General features: G+C 44.9%; 1 protein-coding gene and 1 long non-coding RNA gene across 3 annotated transcripts in view; one reads left to right on the plus strand and one right to left on the minus strand.

Annotated features, from left to right (window-relative positions):
* The window catches only part of Nid1 (nidogen 1), a 73404-nt gene extending 66114 nt beyond the window's left edge, over positions 1 to 7290 (plus strand). For both annotated transcript variants that reach the window (XM_063276080.1, NM_001398520.1), the window contains 5 exon segments: positions 1084 to 1255; positions 2372 to 2529; positions 3632 to 3755; positions 4550 to 4662; positions 5071 to 7290. In XM_063276080.1, the coding sequence (XP_063132150.1) occupies positions 1084 to 1255; positions 2372 to 2529; positions 3632 to 3755; positions 4550 to 4662; positions 5071 to 5192 (689 nt within the window). In that variant the 3' untranslated portion in view covers positions 5193 to 7290.
* A 6276-nt stretch (positions 7291 to 13566) lies between these two features.
* LOC134482624 (uncharacterized) overlaps positions 13567 to 22979 on the minus strand; it is a 36501-nt gene continuing 27088 nt past the window's right edge. Inside the window, exon 2 of the long non-coding RNA XR_010059010.1 lies at positions 13567 to 14137. This is a non-coding gene — a long non-coding RNA (uncharacterized LOC134482624). The remainder of the gene's footprint in view (positions 14138 to 22979) is intronic.

Raw genomic sequence — 22979 nt, forward strand, 5'->3', positions numbered from 1 at the left:
TGTCTCTTACTGAACCTAAAGCTCATCAATTGCACTACCCTGAGAGGCCAAAAAACCCCAGAGATCCTTTTGTCTGTGTTTGCCCAGTGCTGGGATTACAAATGGCTTTGTCGTGCCTGGCTTTTTTGTGGGTGCTGGAATTGAACTTAGATCTTCATGCTTGCACAGCAAATGCTTTACCAACTGAACCATCTCCATAGTCTCTGACAGAAACTTTGCAGTCCCTACACCATTCTCTGTTCTAGGAAAGACTGAGATGAGAGGCTGACTTGCTTGTATATGGATGAGAGGGTGCAGGGCTGACTTTCTCAAATGCCTGATGCCTTGGGTAGCAGAGGCTGGTTCCCTTCCTACTTATATTCTAGCCAAGCTAAACAACCCCTCAAGTGGGAAGTATAATTTGTAATCACCAAACACCTTCCTTTTACCCTTTATATTTGTATTCAGGTACTAAGAGTATGATTAGCAATATCATTTCCTGAAATGCCTCCCTGTCCAGTAATTGCTAAAGAAGAAGAAGGATGTACCTACCGTTCCACCCTCGCTTAAGACTACATGTCTACTGTTTGTCATAGATAAGCTCTGGCTTCTTTACCTCCATCCTCATTCCACCGAGGGCTACTCCCTCATTTCATGGTCTCTGGCCAAATAAAATTAATCACAGCCCACCTCAAGCCACTTGCAGTCTTCTTTATACCTTCGAATACTTATGCAAGATCCTTATCCGATAAACTCTCATTGGTCCTTTAGGAACTAGCTTCCACTTCCCCAGAACCCTTCCCTGGTAAACTCAAGCTGATTCTGTATCTGAATCTGCCCATAGAAACTAGAACTCAGTTTGAATGGTCGTTGGATGTGGGCTTCTTAATGGACAGGGCTATATCTTTGTCATAGTAACTCTCCTGGTTCCCAGTGCATGGGTGAGGATGGTTGAATTTCTCACTTGGGAAATTGATCATCTTATAACAGTAAGAATTTCACATTCCCATTTGGTTTCTTAAGGTTTGACCACCATATCTAAGACAACTTAATAATCAGAGAACTCTTAGGTTGGGATATGACTCAATGTTTCTTTCCTTCCAGATCTTGGAAGCCCTGAAGGCATCGCTCTTGACCATCTTGGCCGAACTATCTTCTGGACGGACTCTCACCTGGATCGAATAGAAGTTGCAAAGATGGATGGCACCCAGCGCCGAGTGCTGTTTGACACGGGTTTGGTGAATCCCAGAGGCATTGTGACAGACTCTGTACGAGGGTATGTTAGCCTACACGTGTCTGGAGTTTTTGTTTTTAGTCTCTGGCTTTTTGGATTGTCTCTGATGCCAGCCTTACCCTCTTGAGGTGTTTTGTCTGTGCAAGATGAAAAGTCTACAAGCTAATGAGATGCTGACATACTTAGGACACCTTGCCATGTTCCAGTTTCACAATTCTGTCAAGAATTGTAGGATGACAGCTCAGAAATCAAGTGGTTTCTAGATAGGTTGAATGTCAACTAATACTCAGATTGCAAGAATGTTGTAGATTGTGTTGGGTTGGCCTAACCATGTCCCCAGCACTCCTTGTTGGAGCAGCTGTGGCTTGAGCATCCTGGAATCGCCTTCCTGAGGGATTTTTCAGCCCATTGCAGCTTTCTCTCTTTTCTCCCTATGGCAAGCTTACATCCCAGGCCCCAACTCCTGGAGACTGTTTCCTTAGAGATGATATCTCTTGTGTTGAGGCCATTCAGCTACCCCTTACACACCAGACAATCTCTACCACTCTCTGCTGGTATTTGAATCTTGCTTTAGTCAAATCACATTGCTGCACTGTGTCCTCCTGCATAAGTTTATCGCTCAAGGAATTACTGTTTGTTATGTCTGGCCTGACGTTTACGTGTCTGTATGTGTATTTGGTAAAAAAAACAAAAAAACAAAAAAACAAAAAAACCTTGTGTATCATTCTCAGTCAATGTCCACCTTGTTTTGAGCAGGATATCTCCTTGGCCTCTACCTCCCCAAGTAGTACAGGCTATCTAGCCAGAGAGACCCAGTGATCCACCTGCTTCCTTCTCCCCAGCACTGGGATCACAATTCTCAGTCACCACACTCAGCTTTTTGTTTTGTTTTGAATATGGTGCTGGGAATTGAACCCAGGTCCTCACTTTGCCCACTGAGTTTTTTTCAAGATATGCTAGAGGAAATATTAAAGGAAATTTGTTAGTAACATATAACCGAGTTTGAACAAAGAACCAAAGTAACCCTAGAATCCACCTTAGCCTCCCGGGATCTCACTTAGCTGTATCGTTTTCTTGTCTGCTGATCACTTCCTACCTGGTCCTTTTAAAGTGTTTTCAGGATCTTGCTTCTTCTTTCCACCCTGATACCTCCTCCAGGAACCTTTATTGGACAGATTGGAACAGAGATAATCCCAAAATTGAGACTTCTCACATGGATGGCACCAACCGGAGGATTCTCGCACAGGACAACCTGGGCTTGCCCAATGGTCTGACCTTTGATGCGTTCTCATCTCAGCTCTGCTGGGTGGATGCAGGTAACAGGAAGCTTGAGATCGTCTACACATAGTTCTTCATTGTCTTGTTCTTCTTGATCTACAGTTGGCAAATCTTACCCATCGCCTCTTTCTATCTAGCGAATAAGCTCAGAACAAATTTTACATTGTTAAATGTTACCATTTTAAGGGTTAAATACCTGGTATCATGCTTGCTTCTGCTTTTAAGCCTACAGAACCTGAAATAATTGCTACATGGTTCAATAAAAAATGGCTGACTCCTATTTTGGTGGGAGGTTACTGAGTATTGAATATATGCTATATGTTCAGAGGTACTAGTGCATCCGGCATAGAGTACCTCATGTGGCCCTGCTTCAGCTGTGCAGGCTTGAGATGAGATGGGGAGAAAGATGCTTATCACTGATGACCACCCATCATCTCTCCCTGTGAAAGTCTATGGCTGAGTACCTTCTCTGTCCCACAACTAAATAGTACAAAACGTAGGGTATGAATGCTTACATATTTATAGAAGACTATGATAGCCATCAATGCAGGCATTAGTGTCAGGCCACTCCCATGCTAATCAGTCAGAGTTCTTCAGTGCCCCAACTGTGGGGAGAAAGGGTCTGGAGATTCTTAGAAGGGAGGGACTTGGGGCTGGGGATTTAGCTCAGTGGTAGAGCGCTTGCCTAGGAAGCGCAAGGCCCTGGGTTCGGTCCCCAGCTCTGAAAAAAAGAACCAAAAAAAAAAAAAAAAAAACAAAAAAACCTGGCAGCCAGGCCACAGAGAAAAAAAAAAAAAAAAAAGAAGGGAGGGACTTGAGCAAAAGCCAGAAGATAGCAGGGTCTCTCCTGAGACAAAGGGCTGGGAAGGCCACCACAGGCTGTGGCTTCTCTGTCCTGGCTCACCTCTCCTCAGTAGGGCCAGGTGTGGGTGCTGGAACTCAGGTGGGTGTAGGCTGGTGAAAGGGAAAAGACAAAACGGAGGCGGAATGCCAGTGCTGACGAGCCAGCCCTCTGTGTACTCCAGGACATGCCACTGCAACACTGAACTCCCCCATCCTTGTCATTCGGACTCCTGTATTCTGACACAAAGGGCTCATTTCTTGCATGAACAATGACCAACTTGTGTTTGCTTCACACAGGCACCCATAGGGCAGAATGCCTGAACCCAGCTCAACCCAGCAGACGTAAGGTTCTCGAAGGGCTCCAGTATCCTTTCGCCGTGACGAGCTATGGGAAGAATTTGTACTATACAGATTGGAAGACGTATGTAGGCTGCTGTCATGATGGCTAGGCCAAACTATGTCCTTCCCTTAGTCTCTGTGGAGGTCTTTGCCTCTTGCCTCTTGCTCTGACCTTTGACCCTCCAGTGATCCCTGGCTATCAGATATAGAGGAGGGTAGAGGAAGAGGGCTGTCTAATCTCAGAGGGGTACCATTTATCATACCCAAACCTGGGACTTCCTGAGCATGCCTGTTCTTTCTCCAGGAGCCACCAGATGTCACATGGCTGAACAGATCCTTGATTATGTCATACCTCTATATCAGTGTTTTTTATTTTATTTTATTTATAAGAGTACACTGTGCTGTCTTCAGACATACCAGAAGAGGGCATCAGATACCATTACAGACGGTTGTGAGCCACCATGTGGTTGCTGGGATTTGAACTCAGGACTTCCAGAAGAGCAGTCAGTGCTCCTAACCACTGAGCCATCTCTCCAGCCCATCAGTGTGTTTTTAAATTGCAGTATTTTCATAGCTTTTTCTGGACCAGACCTTCTTCAAAGGGAGGGTCACACCAGGGAGGTAGCTGACTAAGAGAGCCTATAGGTCAACTGGAATTTAGAGCAGGGGGGAGAGGATCAATTGTTTTGACCCTTATTTTAAAAAGCCAGTAAACTACAAGCTTGACCCAGCCCAGGGGGATGGAGGAAGGGATACACAGAGAACAAGACCACCATATCCCTTACTCTTTCAAGCCACAGAAGAGGCTGCCTAACTCCACTGAGAACAGTTCAAGCCAACAGAGGCGTGTTCACTCTGTGCTTTGGTGCTTTGCAGGAACTCGGTGATTGCCATGGACCTTGCTGTATCCAAAGAGATGGATGCCTTCCACCCACATAAGCATACCCGGCTCTATGGAATCACCATTGCCCTGTCCCAGTGTCCCCAAGGTAACATCCATGCTGCTGCATAGGGGTCAACACCCAGAATCCCTAAGAGAATCATGGTGGCCTAAGTACACCCATGGGCTCCTTCCTGTAGGTATCCTAGCCTGCATATCCTGGATATCCCTTCCTGAAGGATTCCTGGATTTTTCCCACCTCAATTAGCTCAATCTAGAACCTCCTAACAGACATACCCAGAGGTGCATTTCTGATGTGATTCTACCAAGTTGACAATCAAGATTAACCACAAACTTCTAAATCAGAAATGCCTGTCTTATGTTTGTGCCTGTCTTAAAGAAACCAACAGCAGCTCAACGTGGCCCCTTGAGCCCACAAGGAGGTTAATGGGGAGCGTGCTGTAGGTACAAAGTCAGTCAGAGGGAAGACTATGACGCTGATCTCATTCTTCTCCAGGCCACAATTACTGCTCAGTGAATAATGGTGGCTGTACCCACCTCTGCTTGCCAACTCCAGGGAGCAGGACCTGCCGATGTCCTGACAACACCTTGGGAGTTGACTGCATTGAACGGAAATGATCTCAAGAATTCCTTGCTCCCTCTTCAAGTATTTCACAGTAACACCCTACTGGAAGTGACTTGATTCAGACTGAAAGGTGTCTTTTAGTGGTGTGACCACTAGGCTCAGCTCTAGCCTAGCTTGAGCCCTCACAACTTTCCCTTAACCTTCCCTAAAACAATTACCCTTAGCTCAGTAATGGGAAAATCTCTACCCCAACATGAGGACACACACACACACACACACACACACACACACACACACACACACACACACCTTGATCTCAGTCTTCAGAAAAGATTATAGAGTTCTGGATAAGGAGCCAAGGGTGGTGGTACATGCCTGCAACCTCAGCAGTTGGGAGTAGAGAATCTATCTTGTCTGTGTAGCAGGGTTCAGGGACAGCCTGAATTTTTTTCTTCAAAAAAAAAAAAAAGCATAGGGTGAAAATTATGTGTTCATTCTAGAGCCATAGGACCTTTTCCTAATCCTAGACTCCCTCATAGTAAGCAGACCCTCAAAAACCTAAGAAGGCTACTTCTCTGTGGCATTACAAGCTCAACTGTTAACCCAGTTTTTCAACATACTATCCAGATCCAGCTTACATAAGGTAATGAATCATACTTTTTCTCTTGGTACTCGAATCTCTGTCTTTATGCTCCCATCTAACTACTCTCCTGTTGTACACCTTGATCCTGCCCAAGACCCTGCTTTTAGTGCCTTCTCTGCCATGTGATCAAAGGTCAACATGAATCCTAGGGATTCATGAAATTTGGTGGATGGTAAAAAGTAGCCCCTCCCAAATTAAAAAGTCCTAGCATTTCAGTGGCCATCGATAATCAGGTAGGTAAGTCAAGGAAATGTCCTGTGAGAAGAATTTGAAGATGTAGAGTCAAGATGTTTGAAGACAGGGGATTGTTATTTCAATATGTCTTGAATTGTAGCAAATTCTTCCTCTTTGCCGTTGTATTAGTATCTGGTCTATGATGTCATGGGAGTCTTTAGCTCACTCCAGTTTTCAAGTCTTCTCATGGAGAGTCATCTGGAGCCCAGGCTAGACTTGAACAAAGCAGTGGCCTGTCATAGTCCCTCACCTTTAGAATTGTATCTTTGTTTCTCCCTCTCTCTATGGCCCTTTCTGACTAGATCCTTATCTGAAGACACACTCTAAGAAGATCTAACTGGGTATTTCTGCTAGACCCTAGTTTGATCATTGGTATAGTTTGAGGGACTGTTGCTGCTGCCACCTTCTATGTTTCTGTCTATGATTTGTTTCAAAAATATCCCCTGACCAGCATAGCTACTCTTCTATCTATCTATCTATCTATCTATCTATCTATCTATCTATCTATCTATCTATCATCTATATATTTCTTTTTCCAACAGTTTTCTAGACACTTAAAGCATTAGAAATTTTGGATTGAAAGTTTAGCACCAGAAGTTCAGTTTGTACAGTGTAGGGTGAGGGCACAGACAAGACTCACTTATCACAAAGTGGTGGGTAAGCATGGAAAACAGGAATGGAAAACCCAAGAAGAAACATCACGGAAGAGGCTTAAAGGCAGCTAAAACTAAAACCCTTAAATAACTTCAGAGAAAAATGGAACATTTTCCAAAAGAATGCTTATCCTTGAAGACATAAAAGAACTTGTCTGATGTTTTTCTCGGGGAACAGAACCCCCTACCTCCTTTTCTTCTAGCTTTGCAATAGTCAGCCCTCCAACCCTATCTCCTACCTCCACCTCACCCTGCTTACATTGGACTGGGAACCTAAATTGGAAGGGAGTCTTTACTTACATAATTGGAATTTAAATCACAAGATTTAGGGAACATGTGACTCTTTCATGCAACCTCATAAAGTAGCCTCGAATTTTTGTTTTTTGGGTTTTTTTTTTTTTTGCTTTTTTTGTCACGTTCCTCATGATATACAACTTTTATAACTTTTATTCATTTTACTAGATCCCTTCTAAAATGTTTTACATGGTAAATCTTAAGCTGTGGAAACCACTGAAGGTGCTTATTAATGGTTCTCCAGATGTATACAACTATTGGATGATTCCTTGAGTTTACAGCTGTACAAATGTGCAGAAAATAATAAAAAAACTGTTAAAAATAAAATCTTATTTGATGTGTTTTTGTTGTTTTGTTCCATGATGGGATGTTGCAATGTTGAGGCCTAGACTTAGCCTCAGACTCTCAATCCTCTTGCCTCAACTTCTTGAGAACTGGGATCAAAGGCATATGCTACCATAGTGTAATGTTGGAGCTAGTTCATGATGGGAAAAACGGAGATTTAATGGTTGGCAAAACCTAGGGAATCCAAGACTGTTCTAAGAATCCTAAGAAGCTGTTCATTAGCCTCATAGTTCACAGAAGAGAACAGCTTATAATCGGCTTTTTTTTTTTTCTTTTTCTTTTTTTCGGAGCTGGGGACCGAACCCAGGGCCTTGCGCTTGCTAGGCAAGCGCTCTACCACTGAGCTAAATCCCCAACCCCTATAATCGGCTTTTTAAAACAGAATTATATCCCAGACCTTAAATTACTGTTATGGGCATTTTTGTTTTTGTTTTTGTTTTTGTTTTTTGGGTTTTTGTTTTTGTTTTTGTTTTTTGGTTTTTTTTGTCTGCTTCTCTCTTCCCCATTCCTAACCCTTTCTACAAGAACTCATGTAGCATACTGGCCTCAGATTCTCAATGTATCTAATAGCTTTGAACTTCTGATTTTTCTGTTTCTGTTTCCTGAGTGTTAGGAACACTCATGTACTACACCAAGCACAGTTTAGATAGGGCTGGGGATTGAACCAACCACCAGGGCTTCTTGAATGCTAGGCAAACAATCTACCAAACCAGCTATATCGCAGGTCTCAACTATTTTCCTTATTTTAGATCAATGTACCTAGAGTGTCCCAGTGATACAATGTCCTCAGTGGTAGTAATGAGTACCTCTCTGCCTGTGAATGTTGTTTGAAGGAGATGCCCTGGCTGTAAAACCTAGTTCTATCCAGAGGGCATGAGGGAAGATGCTAGGAAGAGAATCTCCAAGAATCCATCCCTCCATCAGAATCAGCAGCTGTCTTGGGCCCCAGGGTATGGAACTTAAACAACATCTACCTGTTCTAACAAACAATACTTGGAAACTCAGGAGAGAGTGTGGAAGAGGCGAGTGGATTGCAGTTAATTGCATTTCCAAACAGTTTAACCCATGACAGGAAGATCTCAGGGCAGTGACATACATTCATGTCTGGTTTACTGGAGCCATCATGGACAATAAGAACTTTGCTCTCCAAAAATCTGATATCTTCTGATACAATTTGGTTATGCTTTTTTTTTTAAAGAAAGCATTTCATTAATCCTTTAAGAAGTTCGTAGGTGGATACAATGTATTTTGCTCATATTCACTTCCCACTTTCCCCCTAACTCTTCCCAGATCCACTCCAACCCTATCCCACTTCCTGTCCTCTTTTTTTTTTTTTGTCGTTTTAAAATTACCCATCAAGTTCAGTTTGTACTGCCTTTATTTTCTTGGGTGTAGGGACAACCACTGGAACAAGATTGAATTACCAGGGCCCACACCCTTTAGAAAAAATTACCTTTCCCGGGGAAGCCATCAACCGCTAATAGCTTCTCACATCAGTCAGAGCCTGGGCTTGTAGGGCCCCACCCTACTCTAGGCTGAAAGACTGACTGGCTTGGTTCTGTGCAAACATCAAAAGAAGCAAAAATTAGCTGTGCATCAAAGCATGCTATCAATAGAAATAGAAGGCAATCTACAGGAAGGAAAAAGTGTTTGCAAATGCATCATTTTTCAAGGAGCTAATATTCAGGACATAAGGATCTTTTGCCACTCAACAACCAAGAGAACAAAGTTCGAAGATGAATAGTGGGTCCGAATAAATATTCCTGTAGTGAATATGCACCATTGGTCAATAAGCCCATGAAAAGATGCTCAAGGCTGGGGCTGCTGCACAGAGGTACCAAGCTTACTTAGCAAGTGTGCGACCCCAGCTCAGAAAGAAAAGTCCTTATTATTATTAATTAAAGTAATGCCAGTTAATCTCAAAACTTGATGCCATTTCATATCCAGAGGCTATTTTTTAAAAAGAACTGCAAAGGAAGATATGGGGAAATGAAGTCTTTGTACATTGCTGGTGGAAACATAAAGTGGTACAGGTTCCATGAGAGACAAACTCTGGAATGAGCACAAGATCCAGGCAGCCATCACACGTCAAGCTGTATGTTCAAAGAGCTGAAAGGAGGGGCTGGACAGACACGAGCAAACAAATCTTCCTTATTGCATTCTTCATGGACTGAAAAGTGGCAGGAAGATCAGAACTTCAAGGCTAAACTTGGCTACACAGTGAGATCAAGGTCAGCCTGGGCTATGTAAGATCCTGATGCTGGGGATCCAACCCACAGTTTTGTGCGTGCTACTAACAGAGCGGCAGCCTCATCCCTGCGACCATTCTTTTTCAAAGGCTACTTGAACAAGCCCATTTGAAGACCACAGTTCTGAAGGGGAGGTTAAGATCCTTTAGCAGCAAAACTATCTCTGTTCATTTCCTATTTCACCAGGGTGTGGAGCTCAGAGGCTACAGCCAAAATCTTAGAGGCCCTTAGCAAGAAAGCGGGACGCCTAAAAAAGTGGTCCTTGTTAAGATGGCACAGAAATTAAGACATGGAAAGGCCAGAAAGCTGGAGAACTCCGAGAATGGCTTCTTGGATGCTTGACTCTCAGCGGGGCACCAATGAGCTTAGGGGGCACTCGCGCCTCAGTTTAAATCTCGAAGGTTTGCCAAGGCAGTTCCAAATATGACCACAAGAGGTCAGAGCCGCTCAATGCACGAAGCATCACCAGCTGCTTAACCTTACTTAACTCATGCTGGTCATCTCCTAAAGGCCTGGAAAACATCAAGGTGGAGTTGTTCTGAAACTGCTCCATGCTTCACAGTGGGGTTAAACTCTGGGAGGAGTTTAAAAGGGATAAACTACGTCCCACTCCCATGGGAAGTCGTCTTTATCGGTGAACAAGAATTTGAATGAAACTTGCTAGAAATAAAAATGGCTTGGCCTATACGAGTACAAGACCTTCGGAGACTAGCACTAGAAACAGTTATCAGCGTCTTACACATTCAACATGTTCTTCAAAGTAGTGAAAGTGGGTCAACAGTCAGAAAGAAAAATAGGTTATAAGTCTCAAGTGCCACTTGAGAGAACATTCAAGTGTCACTAATTGCTTACTAGGAATCAAACCTGAGTCCTTGTGCATGCCCAGCAAGCACACTGAGCTACATTCCTAGCCCAGACTGTTGGTGTTCTTAGTATTAGGTAGGACCACCATTTGATGGTGAGGCAGTGCAGAGGGACTTTTGTGATGTTTTTTCAACTCTTAGAAACCTTTAACCTTCTGACTGCTTTGACTGAACAAAATGAAGATGTTTTGTCTTTTGTTGGGGTTATCTGGACACTTCTCCTGTCTATTTACTCCTTAGTGAGCAATGTGATAGTAGTCCCCCGGCTTGAGGACAGTCTTGGGGCAAGGCACTACATTGAGGACATGGGAGGACAGTGTGTGTGTGTGTGTGTGTGTGTGTGTGTGTGTGTGTGTGTGTGTAGTACTCACAGAGGCCAGAAGAGAGCATCAGATCCCCTTGAACTGGAGTTAGTTGGGTGCTGGGAATTGGACTGTCATGCTCTGGAAGAGTCTTAAGGTCTTTAACCACTGAACCAAAGTTCTTACTCCTAAAATGCCATTTTACCTCCTTAACATCTGCCATGGGTTGAATTATAGTCTGCCAAAAAGATAGGCAAGGCCTTAACCCCAATACTTCAGAACGGGATAGTTAGAAATAAAGTCTTTGCAGATATAGTCAGATGAAGATGAGACCATGGGGTGGGCCTTAACCCAACTGGACCAAGGTCTTTCTTAAAAGGAGAAACTGGACTCAAAGATAGTACACACGGAAAATTCCACGAGAGAGGAAGATATGGAAACTCAGAGATAACTGCAGCCTGACACAGAAGTCCTCTCGCAGTCTCCAAAGAAACTAGTCCTGCAAAATCTTGACCTTGAATGTTAATATAAAAAAACAGGAAAATACACTTCTGTTGTTTAAGACACCTAGTTGGGGCTCTTTGTCACAGCATCTTCGACTGACTAATACAGCAACAAAAACACTAAACCTTAAGGGAGATAGACCAACTCTATCCATTGTTGCCTACTGCTACGCCACTTGATGCCCATCTCTGTAGAACACAGCTGGTGTGAATAGATGCTTGAGAGGTTGACGAGAATATGTACCTGAGAGCACTTTACAAATTCTCAAAGGATGATAGGAGAGTCAGCTGTTGCTAAGAAGAGGAAGGTGGGCCTGAGAGATAGCTCAGTTGGTAAAGTGCTTGCCACTCAAGCCAGAGGTCCTGAGTTTGATTCCCAGAACTAACATAAAAAAGCTGGTATGAACCAGGTAGTGGTGGTTCACACCTCTAATCCCAGCACTACACATAGGCAGAGGCAAGCAGATCTCTGTGAGTTTGAGGCCAGCCTGGTCTGCAGAGTGAGTTACAGAACAGCCAGGGCTACACTGAGAAACCTTGTCTCAAAACAAAACAAAACAAAAAAACAAACAACCCAAACAAACGAAACCCAAAAGTGCCCATACTTACACTATTAGAGGAAGAGATAGGCTGACTAGACAACTTAGCCTTTAGGCAAGTTCAAGGTCATTCAGAAACCTTGCCTCAAAAAACGTAAGGTTGACTATTTGAGCAAGCCTGCAAAACACACACACACACACACACACACACACACACACACACACACAGCAGTTGATTTTTTTTTTTTTTTGGTTCTTTTTTTCGGAGCTGGGGACCGAACCCAGGGCCTTGCGCTTCCTAGGTAAGCGCTCTACCACTGAGCTAAATCCCCAGCCCCACAGCAGTTAATTTTAATATGCCTTGGCTAACTTAATGACCGGGCGTTTCGATTGGGCGTTTCTAATGCTTCTTGCTGCTAGCAAACACTCCCGTCCAGTACTCCTGAGTTAACATCTTTTAAAAACTAGATCTCATCTCTGCTACCCCAAACACAAGTGGGGAAGTGGCTCGTGTGGCCGCTTTCCCTGATTCTCACATGTCAGTGGGCCTTTAGGTCTTATCTTTCCTCTTCCTCACCCTGGCGATCTCTGCTTCCTCTCTCCTAGTTTCTAGCCTTCACAAACCTAAATAAAGGTCCTGCCTTAGTCTACCTGCCCAGCTATTGGCCATTGGCTCTTTATTGATCAATCAAAAACCAATTGGGGACAAGGACCTTTAGTGTTTGGACACACAGATTCTTGATTTTGGGTGCTGGATTAATTCAAAGCATTAGAACCAATCCCCAACAAGCAAGTGTGTCAGGACGATTGTGAACACAGCTGGTCTTGACCATCACTCTCAGAGATGTGCAGGAAGCACAGACTGAAGGCTGGCTTTCTAATTGGTCCCATTATTATGCCAAGGATGATCACCATCATTCCTATGCGAAGGGGTAGAGTATTCATGGAGGTGTTATTTGTAGAAATAAACACAAACAACACAATCTGACAAGATAAGTACCAGAATGGAGAGGTACTGGGGTGTCTTTGGTACTTGTGCTGTGAGAAAGAACAATATGCAAGCTCATGAAATGTCAGTCTCATGGTGTGACCCCCTTACCCCAAACATAAATCTATAAATATCGATTCTAAGAAAAATGTGTGGAGAGAGAAAGGAACATTGGGAATTGTGTGTGCACATGCACAAGTAGGCAGAGTGTATGTATATGTCAGAGGCCGACATTGGTTATCTTCCTCAGTCACTTCTCCACTTTATTCAATGTTCAATGACAGGTCTATCATGGAACCTGTCATTGATTTGTCTAGTCTGGCTTGTCAGGCAGATGGGTTTGCCTATGTCCATGCTGTCTAGCACTGTGGTTACAGGTACATGGTCCCATGCTCAGCTTTTTAGATGGGCACTAGGCTGGCATAGCACGTACCTTACAAACCCAGCCATCTCCTTCTACCCTAGAAGGATAGTAACTCCTGAGCAGCTACCACATTCTGGCCCAAATCTTCATTTTACTCACACAGCATCTGAGACCAGAATCACCTATGAAGGTGAAATGTTGCTGGTGGGCTGGGATTCCAGGCTCTGTTTGTCTGGCAGTTTCTACTTTGTTGTGACTGGTACTGTACTGAACCCTGGGCCAGCTGTGGCTTAGATGATTTCAATTGTACAAACAGTGTCCTTAAAAAGAAGTTTAAAACTGAGTGAACATGAACGGGAGATGGACTCATCTTTAGTGACACTGGGGAACGTCCAAAACAGAGATGAAATGAGTAAGGAGGTCATAGAAAGGTTCTGTTCTGTGACCTGGTTTTGTATAATCAAAGATATATGTATATTTGCACTCAGGACAGCCATGGAAGGGGATACCAGGAATTCTTAGGATGGTCCGCCAAAGGGAAGACAACGGTGGTAGAGTTCTGAGTAAAAGGGTCTATGAAGTTTCATTGTCTAGTATCTTCTTCTGTAACTAGAATGTTCCAGTAAAAGCACACAATGTCCTTACAATTAAAACCATTTCTAGTTGAGGGTGAGGTTAGGAAAGACCTCCCCCAGGACTGTCAGTTACAGAACTTTGAAAATGGGAAGTTGCTGGGTTCCCCTTCCAAACTGCTGTGGCTGCTGTGTAGTTTCACGCTCCAGTGGGATCCCTTAGGGCAGGAAGGTGTGCACGGGCCCACACAGGAAACAGTCACGTGGGCCTGATGGAACGCACTTGTTCTGTCCCTCCGCAGGCTCTCTACCAGGGTGACAATCAGCCCAGCTGTAGACCAGAGTGCAGGGGGTCCCTTTGGGCACTTCCGTCTGCTCACTTTCAGGGCTACAGCAGACCTGGCTGTCTGGGGCCTTGTAGCAGTTCCTTTCTGGGGTGAAGAAGGTGCCTGTGGAAGTGACAAAGAGGAAGCTGTGGTGACTGCGCTGGTGCGAGTGTAGGGCGGGTCCCTTGTCCTTTGCCCTTTGGGGATGAGATGTTCCCAGACACCTGTACAAATGGCCCAGCAGTTCAGCCGATGCTCTGTTGACCCACTAAGGATGCAGGACCATCCGGTGGCATCTTGTACCTCAGCTTCTTCTAACTTGTGTTGTCTACTCTGGTTTGCTTAGGGTCTGCTCTGCCTCCTGTCATTGCTGTGACAAGGCAGGAAGTCCCATTCTAAAGTACTTAGGTCCTTTAACAAAGTAGGTGGCTATTTACAGCAGTTCCTGCTTCCCCACAAATAGGGGCCCTTTGCCACTGGGGTTTTCCACTCTGCTCTTAGTAAGGACACTGAGGAGAAGACAAGCACTCAGCTCTTCTCTGCTACATGGCCATCTCGGCCTATACTTAAATCCCCCATCTTGCATATAGCCACAGAAACTCTTTGCCTTGGGCATGAAACAGGCATGGGGGAGGGGGTCTGGGTAAGGGCCGGAAAAGCTGCTTTTTAAAAAAATAAAAAATAGAGCCCTTTCTATTGGAAGTAGTCCCCCATTGTGTGTGTGTGTGTGTGTGTGTGTGTGTGTGTGTGTGTGTGTGTGTGTGGTGTGTGCCTGGACACAAACATGCAAACACACATGCACACAGGTGCATAAAAATGTGCCACATGTGTGCCTGTGGGTACACCTGCACGTGTATGCATAAATAAGCATATGGCAGCCAGAGAACAACCTCAGGTGTCATTTCCTCAAGTGCCATCTATCTTTCTGTTTTAATTTTTCTTTACATGTGTATGTTTATATTTGTGTGTGTGGTGTGTGCATGTGTCTGAGACCTGTGGAGACTTGAGGTTGGTGTCAGGACTCTTCCTTGGTCACTCTTCTACAGTATTCTCTAACAGAGGGTCTCTGAATCATGCCTAGAGCTTGTCCATCTGGCTAGTCTAACTAGTCAGCTTGCCCCGAGGGCCCCTGTCTCAGCCTTCTGAGGGTGAATTACAGGCTGGCTGTCATGCCACCAGGCATTTATGTGAGTTCTGGGAATCTGAACAGAACGCTACTGGGTTTGGAAGCTGTTCTCAGTGACCCTGATTTAAGGGGACAGTAGTGACACACCCAAATTGCAGAAAATCCAAAATTGCAAGGTGTGGGTCAGTCCCTTTCAGAAGAACAGAGCCAGCTGAATAGATACAGAGGACCCGTGGAACCTGTCCCAGGCTGAGTTCATACAAGGCCAAGCAGCTGCATTCTCTCACGTTAACGTGACCCTTCAGGTCTCAGGATTTGAAATGAATTCCTCCTAAACTTGTATGTTTGAGGTCTTGCCCTAAAAGACCCCCTCCTTGGATCCTTGTCATGTGGCTGTTGGCCTCACAAGGCGATTCTAGCTCATGTGCCCATGCAGCAGAAGAAAAGTAGCCAAGAGCCTGGCTGCCCTCCAAGGACAGGGCTTGTATACCCCAGGAACTGCATCTTTCACCAACCCTCCTTTCTTCTCAAGCTGTTCTGCTTTGTGTGTCATAAATGCTGGTATCCTACAAGTACGGATGTAGACACCTATGCACATATGCAGAGGCCAAAGGAGGCTGCTGGATGCCATCCTCTACCTCTCGGTCTCTTACAGCAAAATCCCAGCATTCTTATGATTTTTGCCCCCAATGGTGCTGGGGCTATGGGCACAGTCTGTAGCACATGGTTCCTGAGGACTTGAACTCAGGTACTTCTGCTTAGGCAGCAAGTGCTCTTACCTAGTGAGTCATCTCCCTAGCTACCTCCTTGTTATTGGTTTGGTTATCTTTTTAGAGACAAAGTCTGATTATGTAGCCTAGGTCGGGCCTCAGAGTTGTGGCAGTTTTCCGACCTCAAACTCCTGACTACTGGGATTAGAGGCATGAGTCCTAACAACCCATTCCTCAGTTTTTAAAGCTAGAAGGTCATTTGATTCTTTAGTTTAGCTTGCTCTTGCAGTGAAAGAACTGTTTGTGGCTTGAAGGAATGTGGCAATGGGTTCTCAGTTGCTTTCTGCTGGGCCTGTTCCTTTTAAATGGGCTTGTTACCCAACAGGACATCTTTACGGGAAGTGAATACAGATTTCTGGAGCCATCTCAGCCTCTGGCTGCTCCCAGGACAGTGACCCTGCTTCTGGGTTTAGTGAGCATAAATAAAAAAGGCTAGGAGACACAGGCTTTGGTTTCAGCTGAAAGAAAGCCCAAAAGACAAGCTGTCCATGAGGGGTATAAGGTCTCTGGAGAACTCTGGACCTGTGGAGTTGGCCATGGAAAGGCGCAGCCTGCTGTGAATTACTTTACAGTTTGCACTCAATTCTCGTCCTCCATCTACGTAGCTAAGGATGACCTTGAACTCCCTGCATCCAGCTTCCAAGTGCTGGGATTTCAAATGTACACTACCAGGCCCAGTTTATGTGCTGCATGTAGAATACACCCCCAAGACAACTAAAGCCCCTCACCCAGGAACACTAGGAAAGCACTCTACCAACTGGACCATATCCCCAGTCACTGGTTATGTACTTAGTGAAAGATTTGGATTACGGTTGTTTCTAATCTCTTGATGCTGGGACATCAACAAAGGCCATTCTTGAGGATTGTACAATTGAGTTATAAAGAAATAATAAGAAACTCATAATAGTTTAGCTACATTTGTAATTTTGCGTTGGGCCACATTGATGTCTAGCTATCCTCATGAAAAGAAAATATAGTTTAAAGGAATGAAAACCCAAGCCAGGCTGGAAAGAACGAGAATGATGGAGAAGTGAGGCCCCCAGTGTCCTCTGGGAGGCTCACTGCAGTCTACATGCCCCTCAGTCAGGGGACATGCCAGCCTGCCCCAAGAACTTACTAAGCATCCTTCACTGAGTGCAGAACAGTGGACCTCAAAACATGCCTTAAGAATGTCTATGCTAGTGCACTGTGGTGGTGCACATCCCAGTGCTCCGGATACAGACAAGCAGATCGATGTGAGTTTGAGGCCAGCCTGGTCTACAGAGTGAGTTCCAGGACAGTCAGAGCTACACAGAGAAACCCTGTTTTGAAAACCAAGAGCCCCCTACTGCCCCTCTCTCCCCCAAGAATGTCAATGTCCAGTTTCTCATGGGAGAAATCTAGGTGTGTGTGTGTGTGTGTGTGTGTGTGTGTGTGTGTGTGTGTGTGTGTGTGTGTGTGCGTGTGAGAGAGAGAGAGAGAGAGAGAGAGAGAGAGAGAGAGAGAGAGAGAGAAAGAAAGAAACAGAAAACAAAAGGGAGCCTACAAGGGGCCTGAGAGAAGGCCTAGTGGGTAAAGGTGCTTGCCACCAAGCTTGAAAACCTGAGTTCAATGTCCAGGTCCTTGATAATGGGAGGAGATGATGTCATCTGACCTCCCACAAGGGCTGTGGCATAGTGCACAAATACAGAGCAAATAGCCATAAAAACAAACAAAGCTTCCTCACTCCCAACAAAAAACCCGAGATGGGCATCGGCTCAAGAACAACAGCACAGGTTGAACTCTGGCCTCCACATTCACATGTATGGATGGTCACAAGCACTCTCACACTCGTGAACACACACAATAAAAGAGTTGATAAAATATCATAAGACAAAAGGGGCCAGTGAGTGTGGAAGATAGAGACAAGGGGCAGGGTAGCACTGGGCATAGACATGACGGAGTATGATGAAGCATATGTGTAATAATGGCCTTGCCCTCCCTCTCATGCCTCCAGTGTGGACACACACCTGCCTCAGGACATGTGCCATGAAGGGTGGTGGTGAAGCTTCTGAGGACCCAGCTCCACTATCTATCGTAAGACCTAGAAGCCCAGATGTGAAAAGTCAGCAATTAGTGATCCCCCAGTACCAGGAGGCTGATTATGAACTGTGGGTCAGGTTGAGCTACATAGAGAGTTCCAGGAACTGAGGAACTGAGGAACTGAGACTTTGTCTAAAAATAATAATTAATTAACTAATTCATGGCTGGGGAGTCACTGGGAGTTACACCCGCAAGATGTGTCTGTGATTACAAAATGGCCAGTTGGGTGGTCCCAGGTCTAGACACTGCCAGGTCTCTGCCACTGACAGCAAAGCAGTTGCTGCAACACTTCAGAGGAAACCAGAGTGAAGGGTTGGTTTCCATGCAGATTGAGTAACTTCCGCCCAGGGCACTCAGCGCTGAGCTTTCAACACAGGCAGTCAGGTAACACCAGACAATGTGAGATCTGGCTGTGGCACAAACATCTCCAGGCGCCTGTGAGAAAACCCAAAGCAAGAGAGAAAAATTAAAATTCGTCAGGTCATCGTAGCTCTCAGAGTGTCCGAGGTCAGCTGATCCACAATGCAGGGAGTAAAGGACTTGAGGCCAGGTGTGTGACTCAGCCTGAGGTTTTTGTCCACACAGGCAGCAGTGCAGAAAGGCTTTCTGAGCCTACCCTCCTCCACTTAAACCCCAGCCTCTGACCAACTCCCTGGTGAGTAGAGTGACTTTCCACATCTGTAAAGATAACCATTCCCCTACCAGATTCAGTAGCTGTGTGGGTGAGGAACCTAAAATACTAATTGCCCAACACACTGGTGGCAGGAACTAGCTACATTGTTTCTACTCCCCAGGGACTGCCTCCACAGTAGTTGTTTTTCTTACTAGAGACTAAACCCAGGGCTTCCTGCCTGCTAGGTAAGCCCTTTACCACTGACCTACATCTCCAACCCCACCCCCTTTCACTTTTTATTTGAGACCAGAGTTTCACTGTTTCCCAGGTAGCTTTGAACTCACTCTATAGTACAGGTAAGCCTTGAACTTGCCATCTTCTGTCTCAGCCTACCAAGAATCTGGGATGACAGGCTTACACCATCCTGAATTTAAAACTAGTGCAGACTTTCTTAAGCTTACTTTGAATTTGAAAACAAAACAAAACAAAACACAGCCTTACAGAAAATTTGTAAGAACTTTTGCATGGGGCTGGAGAGATGGCTCAGCAGTTAAGAGCACTGACTGCTCTTTCAGAGGATGTGGGTTCAATTCCCAGTAACCACATGGCAGCTCACAACTGTGTTTAATTCCAATTCCAGGGGACTCTGACTTTCGCTGGACTCTGCAGGCACCATGCACACACACAATGCACAGGTATACATGCAGGCAAACTCTTATACATTTAAAATAAATTAAAAGAAGGTTTGCATGAATTCCAAATAGTCTTCAAACTAGCTGACAGATGACTATGATGGTTTCCCATATTTGCTTTCTGTTTACTCTTTCAGTTTGTAAAGTCGGTTGTCAATATTTTGGTTGAGACTTTCGAGCATTTGACATCAGGTACTTGATATTCTATCTCTTAAAACAGGATCTTCTCTCACACAACCACAGAGCTATGACCGTCTGCAACAATATTAGTGTTAATTAGTCCTGTGATCTGATAGTCAATCTACACTCAAACCTTACCTAATGATGATCTAAAACTGGAAGAATTCTTTCCCCCACTTCTTTCCCCTTCAATTCAGAAGCCAATACAGGTCATTAATCTGGAAATGCTCTTCAGTCTTACTTTTTTCTTTACATGGTAAGAGCTTGGCCTTTCTTCTTGCCACCCCTGCCTTTTTTTTTTTTTTTTTTTTTGTCAGTATTTTGCTGTGTACCCCAGGCTGGCTCTAAACTCTCAATCCTTCTACCTCCACCTCCTGAGTGTGGGTTTTGGGTGTGCACCACACATCATTTCTGAAGAGTAAAGTTGGCAGAATGTTCCTCACATGGGCCTGCCTGACTTGTGTCTTGTGATTAGGTTCAGATTAACTTTGGGCACAATTGCTACATAAATAATGTGTTCTCAGCGTGTCATGCTGGGAAGCGCATGATGTTACATCTAACCTTTGGGAAGATTTTTTTTGGAGACTATAAATATCCTGTCTATCTCAGACTGGTCCCCAGGGGATTCTAGAACAGACTGGAAGACTATACATTTCATCACACAGGTACCCATTATGCACCTGCAAGCTCCTAGCAAGTCTTCCAAGAATTTGTTATGCAATCTGCCTCTCTGCATTCAGGACCCTATGGTCCCCTCATGCCCCTTCCTTGCCCCTTAGAAGGTCACCTGCAGGACTCTACAAATGCTCTGCAGATCAAAATAAACCAATGAATGGAAACCTAGGCCCTGTACATTTCCTCCAGGGGAAATGCTGCAACAGTGGTCTTTGAGAAAGATTTCCCCTCTTGGTTCTTGGGATAGGGCCTCTAAGAACACATGCAGGCTTTTCTGCCCGGTGGGGAGTTACACAGAAAGACCTCTGAATGGCTTTGTACCTGAAAAGGAAGAAAGAGGGGGAAGGAGGCAGGATGAGGGTAGAGATGTGGAGGAATTTAATATGGACACACATCTGTCAGTCAGCCAGTCTACTCCATCCATGTCTGCACGTGTCCCTCGAGATCCAGTGCAAACGTTGAAGAGTGGGACCTCAGAGAGCTGATTAGCTCTGGAGGCTCAACCTGTACAAAAGGATCCATGTCATTACTGCAGAAGTAGGTGGGTCATCACAGAAATGGGATCCAGATAAAAGGATGCATGCGTTCCCCTTCCTGCTCTCCAACTTATGGTGTACTCTGGTCCATCAGCTTGCAGGATGGATCTCAGCACCCCGGTCCACGACTATAATCTCGGTACTGAGGAAGCAGATGTTAGTGGGTGACCACAAGGTTGACTCTAGCTGGATTTAGATAGTGAGTGCTTTGGATCTTTGGAGTCCAGGTAAATGCTAAGTGGGCATGGCAGCCTACGTGTAATGCCAACACTCAGAAGGGACTGGAGCAAGCTGCCTAGTTAGACTAGTTATATGCTGAGATCTGTGTTCAATTGAGATGCCTTGCTTCAATAAATAAACTGGGGGAGCAATTGAAGGAGACTCCATTCCAGTCTCCAGCCTCCACATGCACACGTGCACACATACATATCCACATATTATGAACACACATGCAGACACACAACACACTTATACATACAGAAACAAAACAAAACAAGGATGAAGAAAGCTCTTACTGGATGTGGCCCTTCCACCTGGAATTTTCTGGCAACTGTAAGAAAAGCAGTTGGTTCTTTAAAAACATCCAGTCTAGACAGGCAGTGGTGGCACACTCCTTTAATCTCAGCAACTGGGAGGCAGAGGCAGGCAGATCTCTCTGAGTTCGAGGTCAGCCTGGTCAACAGAGCAAGTTCCAGGACAGCCAAGGCTACACAGAGAAACCCTGTCTCAAAAACAAACAAGCAAACAAACAACAACTCTGTCTCAGGTGTTTGGTGATAGCAGCTTTAAGAAACAAAGACAGCATTTGTGTATAAAGTAAAGCCTTCCACAAAAATATTCCAGATTAGAGAAAGATAAATATGGAGTGAAGATGAATTCATTCATTTCTTCAATATTTATGAGCTTAATGCTGCTGCATTGTTTAGGAACTACAGCTATAGTGACCAGGAAAAGAGGTTCCAATTCCCACAGAACATTTATCTTAGGGAGCACTAGCAGACAAAAATCACCCATGTAAGTGTGTGTGTGTGTGTGTGTGTGTGTGTGTGTGTGTGTGTGTAACGACACACATCAGAAATCTGTTATTGAAAGTGGTGCAGGGAGAAACCCTAGATACACAGGTGGATTAAGAATGGATTCTAAAAATAGTCCGTTGAAATAACAGTGTAAAGTTGGTGGCACAATATCATGTGTGGGACATACAGACACACCAACTTTCTGTTGCCACCCATGTAACTTGGTGTGTGTTTGTGTGCACACAGAATGGAGTCTAAGTGTAGCAATGTGAAATGGAGGTGGAAGGTGAAAGGGGAAAAAGCAAGAAAATAAAAGAAGCTCTTTGTATGGCTGTATGACAGGGAACCCAGAACTGAGGTGTAGTGCAGCATCCTTAAATGCACCCGAGGCCCCAAAGTGTTTCTTCCTTCTCACAAACACCAGGCCATGCTCCTTCTATTTATAATGCTATCTCAGAGCAGTACAGCCTGGAACCTTCCATTGCAGGAAGCAGAGAGTGAGCATGGTGGCAAGAAGGGACAGAGTCCCACCAGACTATGGGCACCTCCCCTTAACCACCCAGGCCCAACTCACATTCCAACTCCTTCACTGGTAAGTACCTGATCTTTGAACAGGCTGCCTCTAAGGCTCGTGTTTCCCACTAGGGCAATGGGAATACTATCAGGAAGCACTGCAGGGAGGTGACCCTGTGCATTCATGGAGCCAGTACATGCAAGCCCTCAGCACAGACCCAAAGGTGTGGTGTGTTCTTGGAAATCCTCGTCTATTAGCACTGTCCTAGCAGGATTATCAAACTTGCTCAGTTCTAGAACATCCCTACCTGTTTGGGACCTACGTCTGGTCTGAATGATGCCTCTAGTTTTCACTTTCCAGTTATAGCAAGCACGCCAATGGAGGCTGAGGTGTGCTGACACAAACTTCATGCCATAGTTGTCAATGTGATGCAAACCCAGACATATCTGGGAAGAATCTCAACTGAAGAATTTCCTCCATCAGATTGACCTATGGGCAAGTCAGTAGGGCATTTTCTTAATAGCTAATTGATGGAGGAGGGCCTATCCTACCAGTGATAGACTGTGCCATTCCTTGGCAGGTGGGCCTGGGCTCTATAGGAAAATAGTGGAGGAAGCTATGGGGAGGAAGCAAGTAAGCAATGTTCCTTCATGGCCTCTGCTTCATTTCCTGCCTCCAGGATCCTGTCTTAAGCTCCTATCCTGGATTCTCCTGATGATGGGCAGTAACCTGCAAGGTGAAATAATCGCTTTCCAGCCCAAGTTGTTTTTGATAATGTTTAT

Source organism: Rattus norvegicus, chromosome 17 (assembly GCF_036323735.1).
Source record: "Rattus norvegicus strain BN/NHsdMcwi chromosome 17, GRCr8, whole genome shotgun sequence".
Lineage (NCBI taxonomy): Eukaryota > Metazoa > Chordata > Mammalia > Rodentia > Muridae > Rattus > Rattus norvegicus.